Genomic DNA, 17,019 nt, shown 5'->3' with positions numbered 1-17,019 from the left:
TGGTAGCCAACATGAACATCTGTGTTTGTGAATCGTTTTGAGTCATTGTGTATGTCTTATCTTCTGGGTAAGCCTCTACTCTTTGGATCAACACCTTCATGCAGGTGCTAAAACTGGCTTTACAGTGAGATCATGACGTGAGCTGAAGTCAGATGCTTAACTGATGGAGCCACTGAGGTGCCCTGTGTTGGGCTCTGTGCTGACTGACATTTCAGAGCCCAGAGCCTGCTTTGGATTCTGTCTCCCATCTCCCTCTGCCCCTCTCCCTGCCTCATATATAAATAAACATTTCAAAAATATTTAAATAAATAAACATTTAAAAATTTTAAAGCTTTGATTTAAAAAAAATTGGAAGTTGCAAATTTATAAAGGGTCATCGAAAGCATTATTAGAAGTGATTGCAGACTGACAAGTTTTAAATTTTATTTTTTAATCTTCACTTTTGAGAGACAGAGCATGAGCGGGGGAGGGGCAGAGAGAGAGAGGGGAGACACAGAATCCGAAGCAGGCTCCAGGCTCCGAGCTGTCAGCACAGAGCCCGACACGGGGCTCGAACCCACGAACCATGAAATCATGACCTGAGCCGAAGTCGGGCGCTCAACCAACTGAGCCATCCAGGCGCCCCCAGACTGACAAGTTTTAAAGGGGACGACAGAAAAAAGTGAAAACTGCCCCCTGCGTTGATTTACCTGGCACTGCTCTAAAAGACATTCATAATGCCCCATGCTTCAGATGGGGCAGAATAAATAGTACATTTTAGGAAGACTTCCATGAAAAAAAAACCCTCAAAATTCAAGATGTTTGAGCACTGAAAAGGAAAAATGCTCTCTGGAAAAGTAACTTATGAGGAATCCATTATTCTCTAAGGAAGCTGATTAAATAAGGCATACTGTGTACCTCTGGCCAGGAACCATGACTGTGGAGTTTCAGGATTTATCTGCCTAGGTATTGTGTTGACTACATCCATCAGAACTCCTTAGTTGTTAAGGAACATTGTTGCCGAGCTCAGCTGGACGCCTGAATAGACAGAAGGTGCAGTTTTATTCATATTACATTTTCAGATATCAGCACAAACCTATTACTTGACCTTACATTTGTTTGTTCAGTGTTTTTACACTTGCAGTGAGTGTTTGTATCCATCATTCCACTTGATCTTAACATCCCTATATTGTGGAAATCCTTTTAAATCAACAGGTAGAGCATTAATTCAGTCTTGTTCATGGCTGCATGATATTTTATGGGGTAGATGTACCACATTTTATTTATTCTTCTATAGGTGGACACTTACTATTTTTTCTACTTTTTTTTTTTTTTTTTTTTTAACCATCATGGACAGTTCTGCAATAAATATTCTTTATATGTATCCTCTCATCTGGGGTTATATTTCCAAGCTTTGGGATAATAGCATTAACAACAACCAGCAATGGAATTATTGGGCCAAAGAGTGTATATAGTTTTAATTTTAACAATTTGCTAGTTTGCTTTTTAAAAACATTGTACCGCGGCACCTGGTTGGCTCAGTTAGTTAGGCGTCGGACTCTTGATCTCAGGGTCATGAGGTTGAGCCCCACATTGTGTGGAGCCTGTTTGAGATTCTCTCTCTCTCTTGCTTTCTCTCTCTCTCTCTCTTTCTCTCTCTCTCTCTAAAATTAAAATTAAATTAAACTAAATTAAAATGTACCAATTCAGGGGCACCCGGCTGGCTCAGTCACTGGAGTGTGCAACTCTTGATCTCAGGGTTTTGAGTTCGAGCCCCACACTGGAAGTACAGATTACTTAAAAATAAAATGTTAAAAAAAATTTTTTTAATAAAAAAAAAATGGGCACCTGGATGGCTCAGTCGGTTGAGCGTCTGACTTCAGCTCAGGTCATGATCTCACAGTTTGTGAGTTCAGGCCCCAGGCTGGACTCTGCTGACAGCTCAGAGCCTAGAGCCTGCTTCAGATTCTGTGTCTCCCTCTCCCATTGCCCCTCCCCTCCTCACACTGTCTCTCTCTCAAAAATAAATAAACATTAAAAAAAAATTTTTAAAGGGAGCACCTGGGTGGCTCAGTTGGTTAAGCGCCCAACTCTTGACTTCATCTCACACCATGATTTCACTGTTGTGACATTGAGCCCCACGTCAGGCTCCAAGGTGTGGAGTCTGCTTGGGATTCTCTTCCTCCCTCTCTCTCTGCCCCTCACACATTCCCTCTCTCTCCCTCTCTCTCTCAAAATAAATATTTTTTTTAAATGTTGTGCCAATTCACATTTCTATCCACAAGTGATAAGTAGTAATCACCTCTTTTAGGTGTTTGCTGATCTGATGAGAATAAAGCCATAATTAATTTTCTTTTTCCTGACTACTAATGTGAACATTTTTTAATGTGGATTGCTGCAAATTCTTAGGTGAATTACTGTCTACCCATTTTCCACTGTGTTGTAGGTCTTTTTCTTACCAGTTTTTAAGAGTTCTTTGTATGGTATGAATTATAGTCTGCAGTTTTTTTTCCAAATCCATCATTTGCCTATTGACTTTTTTTACGGTATCGTTTGCCATTTAAACATGTTTTATTTTTACATAAAAATAAAGCTTGAAACTTCTAGGTTTCTAGTTCTTATCTACAGGGTCTGACTTACGTATAATTTGTACATATAGACCTAGTTAGTTTGGGTGTTTTTTAAGACTATTTTCTTTTTTTTACATTTTATATAGGTCTTACGTCTTTATGGTTCATTCTGAGTAATTGATCACTTTTGTTACACTTGTGAATAGAATATTTTCTCCATTTTTATTGCTAGAATGCATTAGGCTACTAATTTTCTTATAAGTCTTCTTGACACAGAAACAATACCTTGACTAGATACAGAATTTGAGGAACATGTCTTTTTCTCTCAGACTAATAAATAGTAATCCTTGGTGTCCTGACTTCCAGTGTTACCAGTGAGAAGTCTGATGCCAGCCTGTTTTCTTTCCATCCTTAGTAGCAGAAATAACTAGCTCTTTTCACTTCAAAGCATGTTAACATTTTTCTCTTTAACTTTGTTATTTTTTTAAAAATTTATTTTAAGTTTATTTATTTTGAGAGAGAGCACAAGTAGGGCAGGGGCAGAGAGAGAGGGAGAGAGAGAGAATGAATGAATCCATCCATCCATCCCAAGCAGGCTCCTCACCACTAGTGCAGAGCCTGATGTGGGGCTTGAACTCCACAGGAATTGCAAGATCATGACCTGAGCCGAAGTTGGACGCTTAACTGACTGAGCCACCCAGGTGCCCCCTCTGTTTACCTTTAGAATTCTAAAATTTTAGGGGCGCCTGGGTGGCGCAGTCGGTTGAGCGTCCGACTTCAGCCAGGTCACGATCTCGCGGTCCGTGAGTTCGGGCCCCGCATCAGGTTCTGGGCTGACAGCTCAGAGTCTGGAGCCTGTTTCCGATTCTGTGTCTCCCTCTCTCTCTGCCCCTGCCCCGTTCATGCTCTGTCTCTCTCTGTCCCAAAAATAAATAAACATTGAAAAAAAAAATTAAAAAAAAAAGAATTCTAAAATTTTAGCTACAAATTTTAGCAGGATCTGCCTGGTGGTATATATTTTTTTCTCATCAGTCCAGACGGAACCTGGTGGTATTTTTGATATGCAGTTTCAGGGATCTTGTCAGCTTATTACTTTTCCCTTTATTATTCCTTCTTCTGGAACTTTTGTTATTCGTCTGTTAGGTTCTCCTGAATCTATTCTAAAATTTCTCATCTTTGCTTTTACTATGTGAAATCGTTTTTTTCTCAGAGCTTTGAAATATGCCTACCACTTGACCTTCTAGGCCACTAAACTGGACCTCAGCAGTGATTATCCCGTCTTCAGTTCAGCTGATAACTTAGTCAAAAAATTATGGTTTATTTTAAAAAAAATTTTTTTTTCAACGTTTTTTATTTATTTTTTTGGGACAGAGAGAAAGAGCATGAACGGGGGAGGGGCAGAGAGAGAGGGAGACACAGAATCAGAAACAGGGTCCAGGCTCTGAGCCATCAGCCCAGAGCCTGACGCGGGGCTCGAACTCATGGACCGCGAGATCGTGACCTGGCTGAAGTCGGACGCTTAACCGACTGCGCCACCCAGGCGCCCCTGGTTTATTTTTTTTAATATGAAATTTATTGTCAAATTGATTGGAGAGTGTTATGCTAAGTGAAATAAGTCATACAGAGAAGGGCAGATACCATGTTTTCACTCCTATGTGGATCCTGAAAAAATTATGGGTTAGATGTTTTAACTTCTTCATCGTAAAAAAGTTTGAATACGTACAAAAGTACAGAGGATGTTTTAATGAACCCCATCATCCAGTTACAGTTGTCAACGTGCAGTGTTCCTATCATCCAGTTTCAAAAGTCATTAACTTTTGGCCAATCTTGTTTCATCTACATCTCTACCCACTTTCTCATCCTCACCCCAGGTTATTTTGAAGTAGATCCCAGGTCGTATAATTTCATCCTGAAATAATTCAGTTAAATAATTCAGTATGTATCTTTAGGAAAGGAGTTCTTTAATACACAAAATTGGGAGTACAAGCTTTCCTTTTGGGGTGATGACAATGTTTTGGAACTAGATGGAGGCAGTAGTTACCTAACACTGTGACTATATTAAATGCCCATGGATTGTTCACTTGAAAATGGTTAATTTTTGGGGCGCCTGGGTGGCGCAGTTGGTTAAGCGTCCGACTTCAGCCAGGTCACGATCTCGCGGTCCGTGAGTTCGAGCCCCGCGTCAGGCTCTGGGCTGATGGCTCGGAGCCTGGAGCCTGTTTCCGATTCTGTGTCTCCCTCTCTCTCTGCCCCTCCCCCGTTCATGCTCTGTCTCTCTCTGTCCCAAAAATAAATAAAAAACGTTGAAAAAAAAATTTAAAAAAAATGGTTAATTTTTGATGACTTTAACCTCAGTTTAAAAAAATTAAGCTCTTAAAAAAAAAAAACAGAGGAGGGGAAAACCCATATAACTACAATACCATTTTTACACCTAGGGTGTCTCCTTTATGCTAGATTTTAATCTCCGTGTGTGCTCTTTTTATATTTGTATGTATTATAAATGGCTTTCGTCTTTCTCCTCCAGCAGCTCTCTTCTGCTGAGCGTGAATGCTATTTGTTGAGACCAGTTCTCTCCCTGACCGAGGCTTATTGGGGATCACATCTGGTTGCTGGAACACGCTGAGTATAGGTATCTCTAGGGTGATAGAAGCAAAGTGGTCCCAAGCTCATGGACTGAAGGTGGAAAAGCAGGATGCTTCCAGTTCCCTGAATGCCCTGCCTTCACCAGTAGGCCTCGAGCTTCAGGGCAGAGGGGATTTATTCCACCGGTTTGACTCCCTCTTGGCATTCAGATGTAGGGAGATCAGGCCAGATTAGATATACTCTTACAAGCTAATAGCTCCATTCCCCCAGAGGTCCACAATATTTGTAGAACACCTTCTTCCTTCCACCTCCTTCCACCTCCTTCTAGGATAGTGGGCCTGCCAGTATCTTGTCTTGCTCCAGGACTCTGTCCTCAAGTTGTTTGAAGCTCAGGAGAGATGCTGACCAAGGCAGGACTATAGATAGGAAATGCCAGAGGAGCAATATGGAGTGTTAAATTCAAAGGAGGAAGGAGCTGGGGCACCTGGGTGGCTCAGTTGGCTAAACGTCTGACTTTGGCTCATGTTATGATCTCCTGGTTTGTGAGTTCGAGCCCCATGTTGGGCTCTGTGCTGACAGCTCAGAGCCTGGAGCCTGCTTCAGATTCTGTGTCCACTCTCTGCCCCTCCTCTCTGCCCCTCCTCCATGCTCTTTCTCTCCCTCTCTCAAAAATAAATATTAAAAAAAAATTTTTTTAAAGGAAGGAGTAGCTCCCTGTGGGACTGAAATAGTTAAGGAAGGCTGGGCTTGTAATTGATTTTTGACAACGTTGCCAGTACCATTCACGGGTAAAGAAAAGTCTCTTCAACAAATGGTGCTGGGGCAACTAGATGTCCACATGCAAAAGAATGAAGTTGGACCCTGGCCTCACACTAAATACAGAATTTACTAAAAATCAACCTAAATACAGAAGCTGAAACCATAAAAAGGTAAATTGAACTTCATCAAAATTAAAAACTTTTGTGCATCAAAGGACCTTGTCAAGAAAGAAAAACAGCTTACAAAATAGAAAATATTTGCAAATCATATATCTGATAAAAGTCTCGTATCTAGTATATATAAAGAACTCTTATAACTCAACAACAAAAAGAGTACAATTTAAAAATAGGCAGAGGATTGTTCACTTCAAGAAAGACAGTAGCCTTTTATAATACATACAAATATGAAAAGAGCAATTAAGGAAATTCAAGTCTAGCACAAAGAGACTTTTTGATAACATTTTTTAATAAAAAAATTTTTTTAAGTTTATTTATTTAAAGAGACAGAGCCAGGGACGGGCAGAGAGAGGGAGAGACAGCATCCCAAGCAGGCTCCACGCTGCCAGCGTCCAGCCCAGGGCGGGGCTCCAACTCACAAACCATGAGATTGTGACCTGAGCCAAAATCCAGAGTCAGATGCTTAACCAACTGAGACACCCAGGCGCCCTGCAGTGGAGAATTCGAATGGCTTGGGACCAGGAGAGGAACATTGTGGAAGTAGATTCATTGAAATATCAGCAGGTTCATAGTAGAATTGAGCCAGGACAGGCCTGGAGCTCTGTGGCCAGTGTAGAGGCTGTCAGTATGAGGTGGGACGGCCAGGAATAGTGTGGAGGCAGCAGGACTGAGACTCAGGTGTCATGCTTGGGGTATGCCACGCCTGTTCTGTGTGCTTTGTGTTATTTAACTCATTTAATCTTCATAGGAACCCTATCAAGTGTGCATTCTTCTCCCCCAGTGTATAGATGAGGAAACAGGCTCAGAGTGGCCTCACATGAGAGAAACTTGCACAGCTACTACTGGGGCCTAGATCCAAACCCAGGCAGGTGAACCCAGAGCTACCACAGTTTTAATTATGATGCAGAGATCAAGGCAAGAGATTTTTCAGAAGCTCCTTCACTAACTTGTCAGGTTGAGGAGGGGGAAACTGGAGGGAGGGAACTAGAGTCAGAGTGAGGACATTTCCCCCTGAGTAACTGGGAGCCGATACAGGTCTTCTCAGGTGGATCTTCCAAGAAGGAGTGGCTGGCTGGCTGGCTGGCCAACCGGCCTGTGCACTGGAGCCCAAGGCTAGAGGAGGCCAGCAGACGACTCTCCAAAGGGGAGGAGAGCCAGGAAAAGTAGAGTGTCCACTTCTAGGTCAGCCCTCTTTGCCGCCTGCCCCACGCTGTCCACCCTGCTGCCCCTCTCCCGCACCTGCCTTGTGTCCTGCTAGAAACTCCTGCCTATACCCAGAAGCATCTTGAATCGCCAGGCAGTTAGCCCCCGTCACGAAGCCATAGGTCCTTGCCTCTGTAGCCACAGCCGTGGCTCTTCCCCACAGTGGCCCGGAGGGCTGTGTGGGAAGGGGCTGATCACGGACTTGCCACCTTCATGCTGATTTCTAACATTTGAGATAAAAACCTGAATGATGTCCCTTGTCTGAGATCCTAGGAAGGGGACCTGGGGAAAACTCCAGTAACTTTGTTCTCCCTTGCTTCTGGTTTCCACATACCCAGCATTGCTTCGTTTAAATTATAAAACACGCCCTAAGGGGCTGTGATGAAAAGCTCTTCTCTATTGAAGCTTCCAGTTTTGGGGGGAAATTAAGGCAATAAAGTCCAAAAAAGTGTAAAGTCTAATTATTATTGTAGCTAATATTTCACTGGCCCCCTCCGCTTTCCCCTCCAGTCTGCTGTATACGGTATTGGGATGTTAGACTTTGGGAAGCCTTGTCAGTAAAACACTGAGAACCAGAGCCTGACTGTAGTATCACAGCTCAGCCTGCCCTGGGAGCCAGTGTGACTCTTCCCCCCTAGCCTGGCTGCCACCAAACCAGTCCCCAACTCTGTGCCCTGCCTTAGAGGGCCTATGCGCTTTGTCCCAGCTGCTGCCTCTCCCTGACCTGCTCTCTCTCGTCCCACGTGGCCAGGTGCTGCCTGGCCTTCAGGATTCAGCTCGTGTGCTTTTACATACACTACCTCTCTTATTTTTTTTTTTTTTAATTTTTTTTCAATGTTTATTTATTTTTGGGACAGAGAGAGACAGAGCATGAACGGGGGAGGGGCAGAGAGAGAGAGAGACACAGAATCGGAAACAGGCTCCAGGCTCCGAGCCATCAGCCTAGAGCCTGACGCGGGGCTCGAACTCACGGACCGCGAGATCGTGACCTGGCTGAAGTCGGACGCTTAACCGACTGCGCCACCCAGGCGCCCCACTACCTCTCTTATTTTTTAAAATTTATTTTTATTCTTTTTTAAATGCTTATTTTTGAGAGAGACAGAGTGCGAGCAGGGGAGGGGCAGAGAGAGAGGGAGACAGAATCTGAAGCAGTCTCCAGGCTCCGAGCTGTCAGCACAGAGCCCGACGCGGGGCTCAAACCCACGAGCTGTGAGATCATGAGCTGAGCTGAAGTCGGACACTTAACCGACTGAGCCACCCGGCCACCCCTATATACTACCTCTCTTAATCCTCACCAGTACCCTGGGAGGCAGACGCTGTACCCGTTTTGCAGACACACAAATGTGTGTGTGTGTGTGTGTGTGTGTGTGTCTGGGTATAAAGTGTGCCCACTTCACAGATACACGGATAGAGCGCACAAAAGCACAGAGACAGGTTAAGAATTCGCCTGTGATCACACAAGCTGTAAATCGAGCTACTGAGTTCGGAGTACTGATTTGCACTTTGGTTCACCTCTTTGTCTGACTGACACACGTCATTAAGCTGTATCGTAAAGTCTCAAAGAAAGAAACATGAGGAAGCTTTGCTAAACAGTTTTTCCTGTCTTTCCTCTTTGGGTCCAGGTGGAAGTGAAGCCATATGTGCTGGATGATCAGATGTGTGATGAATGCCAGGGCACGCGCTGTGGTGGGAAGTTTGCCCCGTTCTTCTGTGCCAACGTCACCTGTCTGCAGTATTACTGCGAATACTGCTGGGCGAGCATACACTCCCGTGCCGGGCGGGAGTTCCACAAACCGCTGGTGAAGGAGGGAGGCGACCGCCCTCGGCACGTCCCGTTCCGCTGGAGCTGAGCCCAGGGCAGACCCAGCCACAAGTACTGGAGTAGATAACACGGAGGGAAAAGAGAGGGCACGGCCTCAGGGCTTACAGTGTTCTGGAAATCTGTGCATTCGTTCTCGATTTTTAAAGAAGAAATGGGTCTTTTTATTATTACTATTATTTACAGTCATATTACTGAACTCAGTGTCCAGTATAATGCAGAACTGCAGAGTGTATAACGGTACTGATTTGCACTTTGATTCACACCTTTGTCTGCTTGGTACCTTAATTTCTCACCCCTGATTTGTCACTCGTAGACTGCCATTCTCATCAGCGGCCATCAGGTTGATGTCTGTGATTTTTTTTTTTTTTTTTTTTTTTTTTGCTGTTGTACGTTGTTGTTGTTGTTGTGTTGTTGTTGTTGTTGTTGTTGTTGTTGTTCCAATTGTTTTTGAACTGGAGCATGCACTTATTTTCAGAAACTTAGAGAGTCGCCCCTAGGAGAAGACTTACCAAAGGCAATACTCGTGAGTAGGTGGCAGATGTAGCAAAAACTTCACAACAATTCAGCAATCATTAGTTGGGGTCATTTAGAGTAAGGGTAACCCTTCATGAAAATAGGCCTTTAGTTTTCTATTTTGACATGTAAGGATACCTCATAAGCTGAATCTTTATTTTTCCTTCATGTTTGATTTTGTTTTGCTGAGGATTTTAGTTAGATCTTTTAGTGTTATGTAAATTTATGCTGCAATAGCTTTTGCTGCTATTAAGATGGTATTATTAATACCATAATACTCTCTTCAGGCTAAGGTATCAATTTAAAAAAACCCAACAACACACTTCTGTGATTTAGGGATAGAATCAGCTGCCGAAAGGAGATCAGAATAGACTACAGAAAGCTTCAACGGAAGGTCACTATTTCTGACTGCATGTTTACTTAATCAGGTTGCTGCATGCAATAAATTTTATATCCAATGTCTAGTATAAAACCTTCCCACAATGCACAAATTAAGAATCTATATAAGCTATAAAATACTGATTTTTTTAAAAGTTTTTTTTCACTCAAAGAATTGGTAATTGACTGGAGGAAGGCATGCCTCAATAAATGGAATGCTTCTGAACTAGGAAGAGCCCATAACAGAATGACCTATATTACAACCAATATAAAACCTAGGTGTAGGATATCTTAAAGCAAATTTGTGGACGGTAGATGAAGTACTTTGCGGTGCTCTGTTATATATTGTGCAATTTATTTTATATAGTAAAGTGATTATGTCTAACTGTGATCAAACTTAACTGTTTAAAGCCTCTGTGTCAGACATTAACGAACTTGACAGTTCATAACTGGTATATTATTAACTAACACATGAGCTCTTAGTTACAACCTCCTAGTGCTTGCACCATTTTACATAGCTTCAGACCTTGTCCAGAAAACCAAAGAGCTCATCTTAGCTTACAAACACTAGGAATATATACAGTATATAGAGATAAGTTGTCAGATTGACAAGCTAGGCACATTTTAAGAAAGTTGCGTGATGGCGATGCTAAAGAAATGTCTATCCACAATAAGACGGCCTGGGCAGGGCTGGTTGTCTGGGTGAGAAAGTAACTACTTAATTCCCTGGATTTATCCTGTAAAGCTTGAATAGAACTAAGGCCTGCTAGTACTACCGTGGACATTTTTTTAGCCTTCACTCTTGGGCTGCAGATAGTAATATATAAACACACACAATGATTGTGAGACTATGTAAAATCTTTTTTCTTTTTTCTTTTTTCTTCTTTTTTTTTTTTAATCTTCTTCCTATGTTTTGGAGTTCTGGGGACAATCTGACTGGATATGACACTGCAGAATAGATTTAAGTCGCTGTGTTTTTATGTGCTGTGATGTCCTTGTCCTGTCTCTTAAGTTAATATGGCTTGTTTTTGTTTTGTTTTGTTTCTCCAGTGTTTAGTTGCAATTACCAGCTTTCAAGCTATAGTTTGTTTTCAAAAAGGAAAAACAAAATAGTTTTTTACTGGATTAAAAATGCTTATTAGAATTCTCCCCTTTTGAAGTTACCTCTGGGCTTTTTGGTAATAATTGCTTTTTTCCAGCCCAGCTGTGGTTTTCTGTTTGTTTGTTTTGTTGTTGTTTTTTTTTTCTATGTTTGTGGTTTTTTTTCATCTGTACAAGAAATTTTGTTATGCACTACTACTTTTTGTATTCTAGACAGTTTTCAAAAGTTGGCTGAAGATTTTTTTGTTTGTTTGTTTTTAAGGAAAAAGGCATGCTTTCTGACTGACATGATCTTTTGCAATACCTCAATTTTGAAATATAGGAAAGAAAATGATATTTTCTAAGTAAGTTTATTCAGAAAAATATATATTAATTTAATTCTGCAAGAAAAATGATTTAACAGATGGTAACTTTATTTTTTTCATGCTTATTTGTGTTTTTTGAAAATGAAGAAGTTAGAGCTTTATAACTATAATATTAAAGATCATATCTAACCTACAGAAATCTACCTAATTATGTGAAAGAAGCAAAACTTTTTGAAGAAGCACCCCTCTTTCATGTACTAAAACCACACTGAGATTTAAAAAAAAAAAAAAAAAAAAGCTGGAAGCTTGTACAGCGGGAAGCTGACGGGAAGGTGAGAACCATGGTCACCAAGAGTAGGTTACAAAGAATAAACTCCCTTTGGTGCTGAAAGTTTGTGGATAGATGGTGGAAACTACTTTCCCTTCATTTGTATATTTATAATCAAGCGTTGATTGTGCACGACTGACCAGGATTGTGAAAGAGTTCTTCTGTTTGTATTTTTTTAAAGAGAACTTTTTTAGTTTATTAAATTATAACATGTTCCCTTTTGTTTTGTAAATAAATGTGCCCCCCAAGTTGTTAATGTTATATTAAAAGAGAGGGTCCTTCAAAAAAAATTATTTTTTAAAACACAGAGGTGTTCTGACCTGCAACTTGACTGGGAAGCCCCTGGGTATCACAGGTCCTGTTGTGGCCTTTCCTTGACGTGACACTTGAACTAGTCGATTTTTTGAAGGCTATAACCTAACCTCGACTATTTGTTGTTATGTGCAATACTGTTTGTACTGTTTGTATAAAAAATAGAAAAAAAAAGAAAAGAAAAAAGGCATAAATCTTTATTGCAGATTTATTTTCATTGCAAACTTTAGACATTGTGATTCACTGAAATCATTTTTCTACTGTCAAATATGTACCTTTTCTTCATGCTGGTATTTTTTCAATAGTAATGTAGCCTTTGTACTGAGACAAATTTTCATTGTTATTTTTAGAAAGATTTTTTGCTAAGAAAAAAATTAAACATATTTACATATTTTTCATTTTATTTCGTATTTTCTTTAAGGAGTGCTTTCTCAATCATTAATAGAGTTGTTTCTGGGAGGGACTTTCATATCTGGTCAATGTCATAATATTATTTTGTATTTTTACTTGGAATAAATTAATTTTATGATGCTAATTCTTTAAAAGTTTATTTTTTTCATTTTCAGTTATTTTTGAAGCTAAAACCTTTGTAATATTGTTACTAAAGTGTCTAGTTTTTTGAAATGCAAAGCTTTATGTATTAACTTGCTGATGTGGTTTACAATAGTGTGACAACGATGAACATGGTTGGTTATGTAAAGTGATTGGAAAATGTAATGGATAATTGGGTAATAAAATGACAGAATGAGCAGAACATGTGAGATTTTGACAAGCCTTTTCCTTTATTCCAGTGGTTTAGTGTAAGACTAGGGATGTCACAGTACAGTTCTCTAGGGATGTCACAGTGGATTTATACAACACCAGGTGCAGTCAGATCTGGGGCCCTGATAATGGAGTTACCCCCACCGAAACACCACCAGGTTGAAAACCCGGCTAGGTCAACAGAATGATTCATTGTTTTTCCCCTCTAACTCTTCATTGTGTCCTGTGTGCGTGCGTGCGTGCGTGTGTGTGTATGAGAGAGAGAGAGAGAGATCGGCCACCAACTGCTGTCCCTGTGTGAGCCGGTGCCTTCTGCCCAGGCATTTACAGTGGTGACGACTGAAGGGGGAAGGAAGCCGCAGAGAGGGCGCCACCTTCTGTGTAGTTAAGATTTGGATGGCGGGGTCTTCCCTGACCTCCCTCCCCGGCCGGTGCCGGCAGCGTGCTGAGGAGGCACACTCGGACGTCACCACTGTCTATGGCCGGTCTCAGACTTCGTCTTCCTCCACCACCCCACCTGCCCCCTGTGATGGTGCCCCTTGTTTGTCCCTTACCATGGCAACATCCGGCCACTCCGAGCATGATCTCTCTGCCCTCCCGCTTCTTTTCCGCCACCCACCTCACCTTGAAGCTGTGCTGCTGAGGCAGCGTGTCATTGTCACGGCACCTAAAATTAAAACACGCTAAAAAAGTTCTACAACTGCAAAACTGGTGTTGCGTAAACAGAACATTCAATGACTTGCTCTAGACGGATGGTGTGTTTCTATTAGTCCTTGATGGCCTCTTCGGGCTCCGTTGCCACGGAGGCGAGGTTATCAAGAATTTGGAGAAACGTGTGTCCAGAGTTGGCTCTTGGGTATGCTCTATGTATTCAGTTTTGTAAATAATATATAGATTAGATCAAGTTGTGATGTTAAATTTTAACTCAAATTGGGTACTACTGGTCGGAATTTTACATTAACTACAAATAAGTGATTAGGAACAGAAGAAAATTGGAAAATTCTTGCTTAGTGGTATAAAGATTATGCTTAGATTTCTGCCTATTTCTTGTGTTTTATAGCTTGTTAGTGAGGCATGGGCTAATGCAGAGTGTACTGCATTTATGCAATTAGCAATTAACTGCTAGTTTTCATTTTATCTATTATATTAGCAACAAAATGGCATTTAACTGGGTAAAGCTCCTACCTAAATATTGAGTATTGTGACATCTCTACTTGCAAGGTTTGAATGAAAGATTAGTCACAGATTAGTGAAAAAAAAAGTATCTTTTTGTTAAAACTGGCTTATTTGTATGGATTGTTGCCTTTTCACCGGTTTGTATGGTATGTCAGCTAACATTTTCTGTTGTTTTTTTTTTATAATAACCAAACTTCTCTATCTCAGCTGCAATAGTGTTCCATTTTACCACAGAGTATTTTATAATTAATGCTGTTGACTTTATACCCCAAAATGGGTCAAGAAGTGGATATGTGATTTGGGGACGTTTAAATTTGTATGATGGAATTAATGGCAACAAGTAGAAAACTCGGGTGCTAATACAGGATAACTTCTGCTCTTTTTCTTTTCTGGATATAGTTCTGTTGGGGTATAAAGTATTAGGTATTTGTATTTTTGCTGTCAAAACAATGGACATAACTTTTAGAGTGTTCACAGCTAAGATCTCTGTATTTGTTTTTCAACTAACAACTAATTTTAAATGTATTGTATCTTTTATTACCTGTTCTCTTAGATTGTTTTTGCTAGTAACCCTTACTCAGCTTCCGCCTTTGGGGCTTGGACTAATATTGCTTGTATGGAACTGCAGTACTGTGACTACACACGGAGCTCAATGCAGCTATTGCTTACAACTGCTTAAACTTTGTAGTTTGGACTTCATTTTTTTCTGTAATAACAACTTATTAAATATAGTTGTATGAAGTACTGACGCTTGTCATCCTTTGCATTTGCTAAGGAATAGCCTGGAGTATATGGTTGCATCTGGGAACATTTGCGCATTCGAATGTGCTTGATTGGCCTTGGGGGGGGGGGGGGCTGGGGGGCGAATTACAGCAGATTAATGCAAAATTCGCCTTTTCTCTGACCCACTTTTTTTTTTTAAAGCACATTTGAAACAGGAAGGTATTTGTTAACACAATGCACGTGTATTGAAGGCAAGGTTTTTAGAGGGGCGGTTGGGTTTTTATGCCAGCACTTGAAATCAATTTTCCGCAAAATCAGAATCAAGAAAAGGCAATGAAAACGTAAGTACGCCCCTTTTGTCTTAATTTTTACACTAGACTCTCTCTGATCATTTCAGAAAGTGGGTCTTTAAAATCCCGTATCTCCTTTGGACGCGCTAGAAGCTCTCTCGTAGGCACTAAATTTAATCTTTTTAGAAAATGGATCACAAGTGGCTGCACGAAAGAATCCCTCGGAGAGCTTTTAGAAACTGCGGGTGCAGGAGTCGTCCCACCCCCGAGATTGGTTTCACTGGTCTGGGGTGGGGTCTGGCGCGGTGTTTTTAAGCTCCCCGGGTGTCCGCCACGACCCAGGGCCGTACGGGGGCGCCCGGAGGCGCCGGTGGGACTGGCGGCGGCGCAGCGCTCTGGCCCCTAGGGGATCCCAGCAGCCGCTCGGATCCGGCACGCCGAGCCACCCCGACGGGAGCGCGCAGAGCCGCGCGGGGCGCTCGGCTCCCGGAAGGGGCGGGGGGCCGCTGGGGGCGTCCGCAGGCTCCCTCCGTCCCCGCTGGGACCGCGGCCTCGGGGCGCCCGGTCGCGCACACGCCCTGCGGGTAAGCTAAACCGGGCCGGTGCGCGGTTGCCCCCGGCGCCCGGAGGGGCGGCTCGGGTCGCCGGGCCCCGCGTGCGCCGCCAGCAGAACGCCCCAGAGCCCGGCACCGACGCGGGAGGCCGGAGTCGGAGCTTGGCCGTCAGGCCGCACTTGACCTTTGGACCTCAGGATCCCCCTTGCAGCCCCCTCCAAAACAGGCAGAAGAATATTAGGTTTCAGGTCCCTTTTATATTTGATTTCCTAAAAATATATCCTCCGACACTACCAAATGGAACACGACTTTCAGACTCCTGGGTTGACTCGGACCCCACCTTCGTCCCCTGGCAAAAAAGGTTCTGCTGTCCTGACTCTCGGGAGTGGAGGGGGGAGAAGGGAAGGGAATGGCGCCTTTGTGAGCGGGAGCTTATTACAAATCAGGAGCCCCCCCGCCCTTGTTTGACGGTCGCCGGAAGCAGCCTCCTGGCTCCATAGTAACCCCTATGAGCACGTGTGCGGCACGGGCCCTGGCTGCCAAAAGCTGGGGGACTCGTCATCCGCAAACACAGATGAGCACTCAGCTTTAAAATTGGACTAGAGTGGCTTCGCACCTGACCCTTGGCACAGCCCTGGGTCACTTGGGCACTCTCAAATTGGAAGACTTAAAAATTCTATTTTAACTGGAGCAGCTGTGCTAAATAGGTTAATGATCCCGAAAGCGGGTGAGGGGAGTCCGGTTGATGGGTCCCACCTGCTATTCACCGGGCTGTTGAGAAGAAAACCGTTTCCTCTACCCGTTTAGGTTCAGTGATGAGGAGCCTTGGAATTCACTGACGACAGGCAGATTAACAGGAGAGAGGACAGCTTATTCGTATGATGTGGGTTACGGTATTCAATACACTTAGACTACTCCCAGGCGTATGAATTAGGGGTGGGGTTTCTAACCTAACTTAATGGAAGAAAGGGCGGGGGAGAAAAGCGCTTCAAATGGTGGCTTTAGGAAAGAGCGGGTTTGCAGGAGAAGAAATGAGGAAGTTTGTGATGAGGTGTGTTGATGCAGGTGTGAGCGCTTCCCGCCTTCTTTCCCACCAGCGAAACCTTCCTCGGAGAGGCCGGTGAGGGCAGCCTCGCTCTCCGGAGTTGGTGCCTTTAGTCAGGTAAGGGAAGCTCTGACAGAGCTGCGTTTTCTTCTTTTGAATCTCACATGCCTTCAGTTTGAAATCCTCTTCAGATCAACTCTGGGGGACCCAGGGGGTCCCCACAGATAGACAGCTGGAATGAAGCCACTAGAACAGATAACTGGAAGTCACCCTGACTCTGTCCGGTACCCGGTGTTGCGGACCGTGGAATGAAATCCTGAGTTGGGCGTTGTTTGGATTTAGGTAAAGAGGGCTTGGCCGGAACCGCGTGTGCGCTCTCCGCGTTTCGTTCTGGCCCCGCAAGGGGCAGCCCAGGTCTCCTTTTCTTCTTTGTTGTCACC

The 17,019-nt window shown here is 42.9% G+C and overlaps 1 protein-coding gene across 10 annotated transcripts in view; it reads left to right on the top strand.

Annotated features, from left to right (window-relative positions):
- CPEB3 (cytoplasmic polyadenylation element binding protein 3) overlaps positions 1-14,711 on the top strand; it is a 197,432-nt gene extending 182,721 nt beyond the window's left edge. For all 10 annotated transcript variants that reach the window (XM_040485860.1, XM_040485853.1, XM_040485851.1 and 7 more), the window contains one exon: positions 8,893-14,711. In XM_040485860.1, the coding sequence (XP_040341794.1) occupies positions 8,893-9,120 (228 nt within the window). In that variant the 3' untranslated portion in view covers positions 9,121-14,711. The remainder of the gene's footprint in view (positions 1-8,892) is intronic.
- Positions 14,712-17,019: the final 2,308 nt, after the last annotated feature.

This window comes from Herpailurus yagouaroundi, unplaced genomic scaffold (genome assembly GCF_014898765.1).
Source record: "Herpailurus yagouaroundi ecotype Mexico unplaced genomic scaffold, PumYag 163, whole genome shotgun sequence".
NCBI classification, from domain to species: domain Eukaryota; kingdom Metazoa; phylum Chordata; class Mammalia; order Carnivora; family Felidae; genus Herpailurus; species Herpailurus yagouaroundi.
This window is presented reverse-complemented; position numbering and strand designations above follow the sequence as displayed.